We start from the raw sequence: 12,435 nt of genomic DNA, 5'->3' as shown, positions 1-12,435 counted from the left end.
TGTTTTACTAGTAGCGTATTTCTGCTGCTCTAAGCTCATCACAGTTAATTTTGTTCGATTCTTCATTACAGTGACTAACTATCTGCTATACATTTAACATACACTAGTTCTGCTCAAGCACTCATAGCTCTCTCCTTCTTTTAACAACTTTCTCGCTAATCCCACAGTTTACACGTTATTCATTTTTGCTAGCTACCGTTCTTTAGCTTAGCAACTAGCAATGGCTTCTCTCTCCCTCTCACTCTCCTGTTCGGTGTATCAAATGTTTAGCTATTCCTCTGCCTCTTTTAGTAATAATGGTACATGTAATAAAGTTTATTTGTAGCATTGGACGCGAGGCTTAGTGGAACTCAATCATTAGCTGCTGTAGTTAGCCAGCCCCCAGTAGCCGGTGCGGACCGACCAGAGGTAGCTTCTGTTAGCCGTCTCCCGGCTGCTCGGGAGCTGCCGGGAGACGGCTAACAGGAGCTGCTTAAGGGCTGCTTAAAGAAGTTTTACCCTTAGTTAGCACTTCTTTACTGGATATGCTCAATCTGTCTTTATTAACAAGCTATGTACCACAGTCCTTTAAAGTAGCTGTAACTTAAAAAGCCCACTCTTGATCCAGGGGTTTTAGCCAATTATAGACCAATATCTAATATCTCTCATGTCGGTGAGTCCTTCGTGCATGCCCAAGTTAGTCACGGAGTTCCACAAGGTTCTGTGCTTGGACCGATTCTATTCACCTTATATATATGCTTCCTCTAGTCAATATTATTAGGAAACGCTCCATAAACTTTCATTGTTATGCGGATGATATCCAATTATCGATCGATCAAGCCAGATGAAACTAACCAGTTAGCTAAACTTCAAGCATGCCTTAAGGACATAAAGGATGACCTGCAATTTTCTGATGTTAAATTCTAAATGTTACTCTAAAACTCTGATGTTAACTGAAGTTATTGTACTTGGCCCCAAACACCTCAGAGACACATTATCTAAAGATATAGTTACTCTAGATGGCATTGTCCTGGCCTTCAGCACCACCGTAAGGAACTTCTGAGTTATCTTTGATCAGGATTTATCCTTTAACTCCCACATGAAACAAACTTCAAGGACTGCCTTCTTTAACCTACGTAACATTGCAAAAATCAGGCACATATTGTCTCAAAATGATGCCAAAAAACTAGTGCATGCATTTGTTACTTCTAGGTTGGACTATTGCAATTCCTTATTATCAGGCTGCCCGAATAAGTCTCTTAAGACTCTCCACTTGATCCAGAATGCTGTGGCACATGTACTGACAAGAACTAGGAAAAGAAAGAATTTAAAATCCTTCTCCTCACTTACAAAGCTCTTAATGGTCAGGCACCATCGTATCTTAAAGAGCTCATAATACCTTATTACCCGACTAGAACACTGCGCTCCCAGGATGCAGGGTTACTTGTGGTTCCTACAGTCTCCAAAAGTAGAATGGAAGCCAGAGCCTTCAGTTATCAAGCTCCTCTCCTGTGGAATCAGGTCCCAGTTTGGGAGGCAGGCACCATCTCCACATTTAAGAGTAGGCTTAAGACTTTCCTCTTTGATAAAGCTTATAGTTAGGGCTAGCTCAGGTGAGCCCTGAACCATCCCTTAGGCTGCTATAGGCCTAGACTGCAGGGAGACGTCCCATGATGCACCTCTTTACTCTCTCCTTCTCTCTTCTCCATCTGTATGCATTTTTATCCTATTACTGCATGTTACTAACTCGACATCATCTCTCTCCTGTAGTTCTGTGCTTTCTCGTTTCTCTCCTCTCTCCTTCTGTCACTTTCAGCAGGTATTTCTGCCTCCGGAGCTGCAGAGTCTGGATCTGTGGTTGTGGGCCACTTGCTGCCCCGTGTTCCTGTTCGACAACTGCTACTACAGTTATTTCCTCTGTTACTAATACTGTCATTTTTCCTATAGCTGTCATTCCTGTTATTATTAATTTATTAATATTAACACTACAATTACATTTCTACTATTTTAAAAATTCTAGGTGGTATTTGCATTGTGCCTCCTCTCTCTCCCACCCCACTTTCCCAAAACCTCCCTCTCTCTCTCTCAAAACCTAACACGGCAGCGGCGGACGGCCGCCCGCCATTGAGTCTGGTTCTGTCCAAGGTTTCTGCCTCTTAAAGGAAGTTTTTTCTTGCCACTGTCACCAAATGCTTGCTCATGGTGGGATTTGATGGGTCTCTGTAAATAATATTATAAAGAGTATGGTCTAGACCTGCTCTATAGGAAAAGTGCAATGAGATAACTTCTGTTATGAATTGGCGCTATACAAATAAAATTTAATTGAAAAACATGTCATAGCTTCCCCACCTGTACTGAACACAATGAAAGCTGAAGAGTATGGACGAGGTGAGCAGAAAAAAGAAAGAACCCACCACAAAAAAGAAAAAAAAGTGTTTTGTCCTTAAATACACTTTTTTTTTAAAGGGCCCAGAATTTTAGAAAGAACAGAAAATAAACCAGTTTCTCTTATTCCCACTTGTCTCTGAGCATATTTTTTTTTACTAAACAACAAACATCTTCACACAAGAATATTTCAAAAGAAATACTGCCCATTTCTCATTATGGTATATGATTATTTATTTTATAACTTAAAAACTTTTCCCACTTTAGTGTGGATTCATTAAGTATGTCAGGCACACGTTGTGCATGAAGAGACTTTAATCAATTAAAATGTATTCCTTTGCTATTCCATCAGAGGTCATAATTTTTCATGATTGTCTTTACAAGAAGATATATACAAGTATATGTTGTGTTCTCAGGCAAGCAAATTAATCTACTTTTAATTTGCCTGTAATACAAATTCTTTACATAAAATTATGAATGTAATCTAAGCCAGAGAGGCATGAAGCACCTAATTATCTCTCAGGTAGGGATATTGGTACATGATAAGTTGCTAAGATGGATTTTGCACAAACAATCCATTATACACAAAGAGACACGATATACAAATGTGTTACACACACACACAAACAGATTTGGACGCAGCAATGTCACCTTAAAACATAGTTACACTTCATAACTACATCATCTAAATGATTCATAAATGCAACACTAGAAGAGGCTGAGTAAGGAAGGCGAGGGGACAGACAGCAGACGAGGAAGAGAACAAAAGAGGAGACATGAAGGACAGTGGCAGAGGTGAGGACATACTCTCTGTAGTGAGGCTCAAGACTGGCAGCTTTACAAAGGAAGGAGAAGATGAAAATATGAAAGTGTTTCGAGAGGAGAAACAGGTACATTTGCACTGACACAGACAAATCTAAACCCTCATATCTAATGTGCTGCTGCCAGGAGGTGAGAAGAAAAGACAGGCAAAGTCAATGACATAGACAGAGACGGGTGGGGTGATAGAGAGAGAGTCAGAGAGGAAGACACAGGAAGATAGAGAGAAACAGAGATAACTCTTCTGACTGAGGGCTCATGAAAATTAAAAACTTTCTTCTTGAGGACATGCTTTCATTTTCCCTCCCTGCTGTGATTCCTTTCTTCCTGAGCAGCAATTGTAGCTTCAGGTACACCAGGTGCAGGAGCATGTGTATGCATGTGGATGTGACTGAAGGTGTGCGCAAAACCACACAAACACTTTCTTTCTGTATATTCTGTTTTTCCACACGAACATACATACACACACACACACACACACACACACACACATACATACAGACACACACACAGTTAAGTTCAGTCTACTCTCAAAATATTCTTTTGTTGTTTCATTTGTTTTTCAGTCACACACTGAGTTCCCTTGTAGGCAAAGTATTAGAAAACTTAAAAGAAATCCCTTTGGCATTACTTGCAGTAGCACCTGTGATGTTACACTATGTAGTTTCACTTTGTTCCCTACCTCTTCAATATTCACGAAAACCTGTGGTTGTAAAACATCCCCAGAATCATATCTCATGATGGAAAATACATGGCTCTTTCATGGTTACTACGGGAGGGAATCAGAAGCAATAATAAAATCAAATATAAAGCAATTTCAAAGTGTATAGTGAGGCTTTGGATTGACTATACAAGAGACCCACACAGGACAACTTGAAAGGGAGATGACTCAATCGATGTGTGAGTGGGTGTGCTTGTGTATCTTATATTTGGTTGGAAATTAACACACACTACAATGTTAACACATTTTATTAGGTGTACAAATACACAGCAGGGTAATAAGTTTGTATTAGAATTATAATTAAAACATGGTGCAGTGGTGCATGTCTTCATAACTTCAGGATTTATCATGAGTCACAACAGGTTGGGGTCTATTGTTTAATAAAGGATTGCTAGGCCTGTGTACATAGAGACAATAGAAAACATTTCAATGACACCAGCTCATGGGACACAACAGAAGCACAGTGCCTCAGTTCAGTCTGTAAGTCACTGCTGAACAGTGCTCTGTTCAGCCGAACTATGACTGAGGACAAGCCATTTTCAAAACTGGTGGTTTTGCATGCATATCTGAAGACTATTATCTCACCTTAAGATAAATTTTTCCACTAACACAAAACCTCTATAGAAGTTCAGAGGCACCCAACCTCATTCTTATTTGCCCTAGGATCTGTTCTTGCTGCCAACACTAAGGCTATTTTTCAGTGTTTTACTGTAATGTCAGTGAGAGCAAACAAGCTAAATTTAAACAACAGAATCATTGGGAAAAATTTTATTAGATTTTACTTGAGAGAAATAGAGATTTAAGAGAAGATGAGCGACTGCACTCATATATCTAATAATGAAGAAAATAAATGGCAGCCACTGATTTATCTTCAGAATCCATTTGCCATAACATGTTTTATCTTTCCTTCGGGCCACAAGCACAAACCTCAAGGCTAAGAATCTTTCATAAATGCAGCCTTTTGTCATTGAATAAAATACCACTAAGGTTTGTATTTGAATATAAGCACAAACACAATCATTGCTGAAATCAGTTGAAATGTTAAAAGTAGCACCTGCTCTCATGGACTGTGTTAAAGAGAACAGCCATGCAGACCAAATGACTTTCATTCTGGTCCTCTGCACCAATGTCAACCAGATTGTTTTATTTTTGAAGAAGCAGCTTGTATTTGTGAAGCATGAAATTCACTTGGAAATGCATATAAAAGCCAATATTTACTGACAAATGACATTAAATTAAACTACTTAACAATACATCTGATTTGTTATTGACTTTCTCTTTAAGAACGCAAAACTTGTTTTTCTTGTTTGTTTATGTCACTTCTCCGACAAAATCTGTAAAGCAGGAGAGGGAATGTTACAGTTTTCATTCAGCTAATATGCAGTATTTAGGAAATACCAATACAAAATAAAGAGTAAAGTAAGTAAGAAGGAAAGTAAAAAACTAGTAAAGAACAACCATAATGTATCTGTTACCACATCGATCACAAATGAGCTTCAAACGTGTATTTGACAAAAAATACCGGCCAAACAGTTTTAAACAGTATTAGAAACATGGATGCTGAAGAAATGACTGCTTGGAGACGACCCCCGCCTTCTGAAATGCTATTTTAATTGCAACAGAGACATGATGGAGCTGCAGCGCAAACAGATTGTGACACAGCTGCATCCAGTTTACATGAGCATTAACTTCTTTCTTGAGCCCTTGTATAGCACTGAATTAAGTAATAAAGTAATGCTTTCCACCCTGATATATTCTGAAGTGGGACTGACTAAAGCTTGGGACAAACCTGAAGATGAGCTGAAACCTACTAAAACTGGACAAACCACAAATAAAGATTGTGTCCACCAATTTGCGCAGATTTTTAGTATTTGAAAGTCAGGTAGGAGCATAAACCTTATGACTGAGAAAAAACACACTGAACAACTGGTCAACAACAACTGGAGTTCTGGCAGTAGACAACCCCGCAAATCCTGCACCTAGTAGCTTGCATTGCTTATATGCAGTGTAATTTGTGCTGAAAAGGACCAAAAAAAGGGAGGAAAAAAGTTTGGAGGAGATCCAGGCAACGTGGACTGCATAACCTACAGAAGGAATTGAAGGTGAGTGAACTTTGTAAAAGGAAGCTAACCTCAGGTTAAGTAAAGCTGTTTATTTACTGGTATAAATCTCCCTCGGGACATGCAAATGACATCATTGGTCTCCGATGTCAGTCGCAAATACCAAACATGTTTTAAAAAACTAACTAACTCACTTGATGTCTCATACGTTTGTGTTCCTAAAGCATAAAATAAGAATAAAAGAATGCTAAAGGGTTATGAAGAAATTATTATAGAAAATCAACATGCATATTATATTATATCATAAGGTTTTTTTTTAAAAAAAGCATGTTTCTCCTTTTTTTGCCTCTTTCTGCCCTTTCCTCTCCCATAACTGTTTCTCCTGTCCCACTCTCTCTGTCTCCTCTACAGCACCACTTCAGCCACCTATTTATATTTCACGTGTCTTTATTAAGAAATAAAAAAGTAAAAGTGTTTACTCAGATAGTTTCAAAGTACAGGAGCATCCGAGTATGTGAATGTGTGTCCATGCATTAGTGAGAGAACGGGGAACAGTGTGTGAGGGTGTCTCTCAGAAGTCAGCACTGCATGCAATGTTTATCCACCACATATTGAGCAGTACTGACCAGAAAGCCCCACCGGGGCCATTGGACCAGCTGGTGTGATACTGGCGTATACACACAGCCCTAAACATAAACACCTATCTTTCTCTCATACGTACACACACACACACACACACACACACAACAAACACTCATTCTCTCATCACTACACATACATCATCCTATGGCAGCCCTTTCATTTCGCTCCTCTCCTCCACCTTACGCCTCATCAGACATATTATAATTAGCCGTGCTGAGTAATTAACATCCAAATTAGGACATTAATTTGCATATTTGCCCTCATTTGCATATCCTTCCAGCAGCACACAGACCTGACATTCCTCCACACACTTATAAATGCCAGTGAAAAGCACAAGGGTACTCAGTCTTTTTCAACACAATTGGCTGCCATCACAACTTATGCACACAGCTTTTTACACATAGTTAAAAAAAAAATCTCCTTTGTGAGGCATTAGAAAAACCAAAACTGGGGATAGTAAAGGAGAGAGAAGGTTTGAGGTGGAGGGAGGTTGAGAAAAGGTACAATGGGAGTAAAAGGCAAGGAAAATCTGGACAGGTAAGGGAGAGGGAGAGAATATAAATGGGACTGGGGAGGGGGTTGGTAATAGAGGTACCCGGGATAGAGTGAGAATGTGACACTCTGCAGATGAGAAAAGGCAAAGTAAGACAGAAAGAAGACTGCCTCCCCATTTATACATCTCGCTTAAGCCCATAAAACTTTGGAATTGAATCCATGGCTGTGGAGAGAGAGAGAGAGCAGCAGCTCTGGAAATCAGAACAAAGGTTGTTCGAGCTTGGAAAAAGAAGTGAGAAGCAGAATGACGAAACATTTCTCTCATGACATTTGCCCTCTGAACGGCATCAGTTCAACGGAGCAGAGCAACCAAACTGATGTGGAGTCAAAAGGAAAGAGAGAGAGAGAGACAGGGAGAAAAACACAAGTGAGAAAGCAGAGGAAAGAAAGAGAATAGAGAGGGTATGAATGACAGTTAAGCGTAAAAGAGCGACAGGATGGGCAGAGCAGTTCCCGCAAGACATTGTTTCACCAGTCATTGCACAGAAGAGGAAAACCTGAGTTATGCTTCCGCGTTCCACATCGCTTTCACGATTTATGTTCCGGCGAGGATAATGCAGCTAGACGGCTCTGTTGAAAAGACACCCATAAATCTGATCTTGTTTTCCGATGTTTTTCTCCCCCCTTTCTTTCTTTCAGCGCCCCTCTAATCCTCTCAGTCTGTGTTCTTTGGCATTCATCTGCTCTGTTCTATTTCCTGACTTCATATGTAAAGGTATTCAGCAGCAAGCCTTTGCCTCATGTATATACTGTATTCTGCTGAGCTTGTAGAGCTTGTAAATACCAAATCTACACACACACAAAAACTCACTCTCTGCGTCTCTCTTATACAGCCAGCACACAGAGGTCTCGACCTTTTCCTTAAGAGGAAATGGCTTTACTTAACATTACCAAGTCTTATCAAATCTTAGGAAATTACTATTGTTACTATTATTATTGACCTATTATCATTGAGTCAAAGCAAATTCATGATATTTGGTCACCAGACCGGATTATGTACCTGTGCATTGCATAGCCAATGGAAACTGAGGATTTACTGTATATACAGTAGCATATATAGAAATCAAAGCTGAATTCACACATCACATTCACCTTTGAAAATTGAATGAGTCATTGAAGTCTACAGAAAACAAGTCCTTCTCTAAACTTAGTCTAAACCTAGTTAGCCTTCCCTATGGCTCACAGCCATATTGAGGTCTTTTATAAACAGGGGGAAAAATGATAATGTTTGGTTGAGCGCAGACAGCCAGTCAGCCCAGCGCTCTCACTCCAGAGACCCAATTAATACCACTGTAAACCGCTGCTGCCCTTCATAGGCAACACCAGTTGACGCTGTGTGTGTGTGTGTGTGTGTGTGTGTGTGTGTGTGTGTGTGTGAGAAAAAGAGAGAGAGAGAGAGAGACGAAGGTGTGAGACTATCACAGGGTGAGGATTTGATTGAATACAACGCCCTGACCAAGGCTGCCCTCCCTAAGCACTAATCGATTATCGTAGACAGAAATCATCTTCAGATCACTGGCCAGTCCTGACCAGCAATGTAACCACTGACATCCTCAATAAATATTGTGTTTATGGTGTTTCAAAAGCAGCTGGGTCATGTAAGGTTGTCTCCAAGCTAGGGCTGCACAATATGGTAAAAAACAAAATCATATTGCGATTATTTTTGACAGATATTACGATTGCGATATGATTCATGATTAGTGGGAATGATCATTTTTGCATCACATCACATTTTCACTGACAAAACCACAATTACAATCATGATGATGTGACATCTGGAGAACAAGATTTGTAGGCCAGGGCATCTCTGCAGCGCTACAGTGCTTCACTATAATGATGTTTTGTCACACATTTTACCTTTCTCAAAAAAACTGCAGCTTCTGCGATTTGGATATTGCACTTCGCCATATTGCGATTTCGATAATATTTCTATTAATTGTGCAGCCCTACTCCATAACATAAAATTATCTGGTGTTCCAGTAACATTTAAGGGTGACATAAATACTTATATGTTAATGTGTGAATTGCTATAGTATGTTAAGTAAGTGAAATAGCGGTGAGTTATGTCTATCATCGGAGTCTAAACGCTTGTCAATCAGCGTCAACCATTAGTCGACAGACCAAAAATTCTATAGACAAAAAAATCGATAGTCAATTAATCGTTTGTCTTTTTTCAAGCTAAAATACAAACCATTTCCTAGTTTCTCATTTGGGAGGATTTGCTGCTTTTCCTTGTCTTATGTAGCCTAATATATAAATTGTTTCGAAATGTTTGTTGGACACAACAATATATTTTAAGATGTTACTTTGGGTTTTAATTGTAATGGGTGTATAGCTAATTTTTTGTTGCAGCCCAAATGTCTATATTTATTTGACGTTATCCCTCCAACATATATCACAGTAAGACTTCCTGTCGTTACAACAAAGCTGTAATTTCACACCAAACTGAACACCTGCCCCGTTAATTGCCTTGTCTCCCATTACGTGAACTTTGTTCTAGTCAATAAATACGAAGAAAAAACACACACACATTAAGCTACTGAATATTCAGCAGAACTTAACGAGAGAGGTCAAAAAATACCTAAGTTGTTGGACGGACGGTTGGAGCTCTCCTTGCCAACTTGTGCAACTCAAATGCGAAAAAGCTGTCAAACATTTCGAAGCCAAGTTGATTTTTTTCCCACCCATCTTTTTCTTTTTCATGTTCCTACCTTTTCCGCCGAGAGCGCAGGAGTGGCCCCAGATCAGCCAAAACAGCAAAAAAGGGACCCCGACTATCTGCATGGTTGCCGAGCTGTGAGGGTGATGTCTCCCCGTCCTCTCCTCTTCTGAAATCCTGGATCACCTCCCAAGCGCGAGGATGTTTTCAACTGGCCGGGCGCGCGAGGGATGGTCTGTAGGTAGAGAGACAGTCACTGGGTACTTTAAGCAAAGAGAGAGAGAGATACACTGACGTGTAAGAAGCGTCAATAAAACAACATTTCCTGCTATTAGTTTTCAAAATAAAACACAATCGAGTGTTAATGTTGAATAATGTCGAATAAGGTTACTAAAACAAGGCTGCATTTATACAGGGTAAAAATAAATTCTTTTTAAAAACGTATTTTCACACTCTAATGATTTCGGGTGCTCCGAAATAGGTTTCCCTCAAGCACGAGAAATTGTACAATTTTATGTTGAAGAATAAAAGCGTCCTTTTCGGGCGAAATCTGGCTTTATTTGGCAAGTTTGACATATCTGTTAATAAGAGAGAAGGTGCAAGTGCTGGAGAGGAGGGGATGTAGGGAGGGGATCCGTCTGAGATGAGTGTGAATGTGTTGGTAGTTTCATGTTAAGAGGGGAAAAGACAGAGATTTTGACACCCCAGGAAAGGGCTGCTGTAACCGAGAGTTGGCTGCCAGTGATTGCATTCCTCTACAGCTGCAGTTATTAAATCAGTTCAATAAACTCCAAGCTATGGCAAGGAAGGACACCAGAAGCTTACCACATTCCCGAAAATGAAGCAATGACTCATTTAATATGGGAGCTAGAGGATCACAATACCATAAGCACACAGGGAGGTTTTTCAACATATGAAACTTTCTGACTTGTGACCCCTTAAAATAAAGCAGTGTCCACTACTACTGTCTACTAATTGGGACCCGTTTTTTTACATTAGTAATTTTAGAGGCCCGAAGAGGTAAGAGATAACAAAAATTCACAAGAAAACAAGCAAAGATTAGAGGGAATAACTAACCTGATTAACTAATTAACTGTTCTGAATTATCCTCAGTCTAACATTTGCTTGACATTTGCTCGTTATCATAATAAAAGATACAAGATCAAATCTTAGATCAGGTGCCACACTGCGGCTATTTAGGCATTCAGATTAGTCAGCAACCCATGTGCATCCTTGCTGTTACGCTACATTAATTGCCTCTGCAAGTTAGACTACATTTGGGAAATGTTAAAAAATATATCACTTTAATTAAGGAGTAACAGGAACTGCGGATTTTTTCATTTTCTCACAGCGATACTCCTTTCATAATCGAATGAAGCAGATGCTGCAGTAAGATGTTTTTCCAGCTGTATCCTCCAAACAAGAGCTCGAACAGCACAGCTTTACTCCCCCTCACAGATTTGAGTCTTTCAGTTTTCACCCTGTGGCAGAATCACTGGTTTTCTCTAACGGCCGTATGTTCTTCAATTATTCCCCCATGCTTCGTCTTCTTCTGTTGGGTGTGGGTGTGTTTTCTGGGGATTAGAGAGAGAGAGGGCAGACCTCAAGTGAGTTAAGAGGATAACAAAGATAGAATAGACACACACACACACATGCAGACAAACACATGCAGGACCACATTTACATACACACACAGTCCCATTTGGCTGTTTCCATGGGTAGTGGTAGCTAAGTTACAGCAGAGCAGTGATGGGGGAAAGATGGTGCAATGAGCAGGTTGTCCTTCTACCTGTGGTCAAGTCATCAGCTCAAAAATCATTCAGGACAGGGGACCGAAGGAGTTATTCACTGTGGCATCACTGAAGTATTGCTTGTTATTAACAAATACACTCTCAACATATTTTTATACAAACAATATTTACTCTCAAAATTCCACACAAGCTCGGCGTAGGCTGGTTGCCTTTCCACTTTTTCCAGCATCTATATTCTGTAGCAAGCCCAAACAGTTTATGACTGCTAAATTATTCAAAAGTTTATGACTGCTAAATTATTCATCTTATTAACAAAAAGATCTATTCATTAAGGTGCTGGATCCTCACTGTGATAATAACTTTAATTTAACCAAGGATTTACCTTAAAAAGCATAGAAATTACAAAGGTTAACCCTAGATCCTGTCAGGACACATTATCTAGACCTGGTTGTCCCATCCATCTGACTCTTACTACTCAAAATGAATGTCCTAGTAAACTTCATGTTACGGTAGTATTACCCCCAAGACAACCCAAAGCAGAAAATGTTCCTCCACCCATGAATGTCTATCTGGACTAACTCTGGTGTAGCATCACAGATTATTGGGTAAGACAAGCTCCTCTCTGCTGGTGTGAATTGAGTTGTGGATTTTAACTGATACAGACTAAGCAGTCATATTAATAACAAGTTTAAGCCCATAAATATGATGGTATTTGTCTGTTTCTTCACAATTGCTTACCCGAAAGTCTTGCGAAAGGAATGCACTAATGAACCGGGAATTGAAACACAAAAGGCCTCTGTAAACCACATTTCATTACTGGGTTTAACACTGACAATAACAACATTTACTATACAATGAAATAGG

The 12,435-nt window shown here is 39.6% G+C and overlaps 1 protein-coding gene across 2 annotated transcripts in view; it reads right to left on the bottom strand.

Moving 5' to 3' along the window:
- The window catches only part of clstn2a (calsyntenin 2a), a 157,617-nt gene extending 146,252 nt beyond the window's left edge, over positions 1 to 11,365 (bottom strand). The window contains exons 1-2 of one of the 2 annotated variants that reach the window (XM_044219519.1): positions 11,277 to 11,365; positions 9,873 to 10,055 (exon numbers count right to left, since the gene is read on the bottom strand). In XM_044219519.1, the coding sequence (XP_044075454.1) occupies positions 9,873 to 9,945 (73 nt within the window). In that variant the 5' untranslated portion in view covers positions 9,946 to 10,055; positions 11,277 to 11,365. Of the gene's footprint in view, positions 1 to 9,872; positions 10,056 to 11,276 lie in introns of those variants that run through there. The other variant, XM_044219521.1, reaches the window with a different exon arrangement.
- Between the last annotated feature and the right edge of the window lie 1,070 nt (positions 11,366 to 12,435).

This window comes from Siniperca chuatsi, linkage group LG13 (genome assembly GCF_020085105.1).
Source record: "Siniperca chuatsi isolate FFG_IHB_CAS linkage group LG13, ASM2008510v1, whole genome shotgun sequence".
Classification (NCBI taxonomy): domain Eukaryota; kingdom Metazoa; phylum Chordata; class Actinopteri; order Centrarchiformes; family Sinipercidae; genus Siniperca; species Siniperca chuatsi.
Note: the sequence above shows the minus strand (reverse complement) of the source record. Positions and strands in the feature narration are given on the sequence as shown.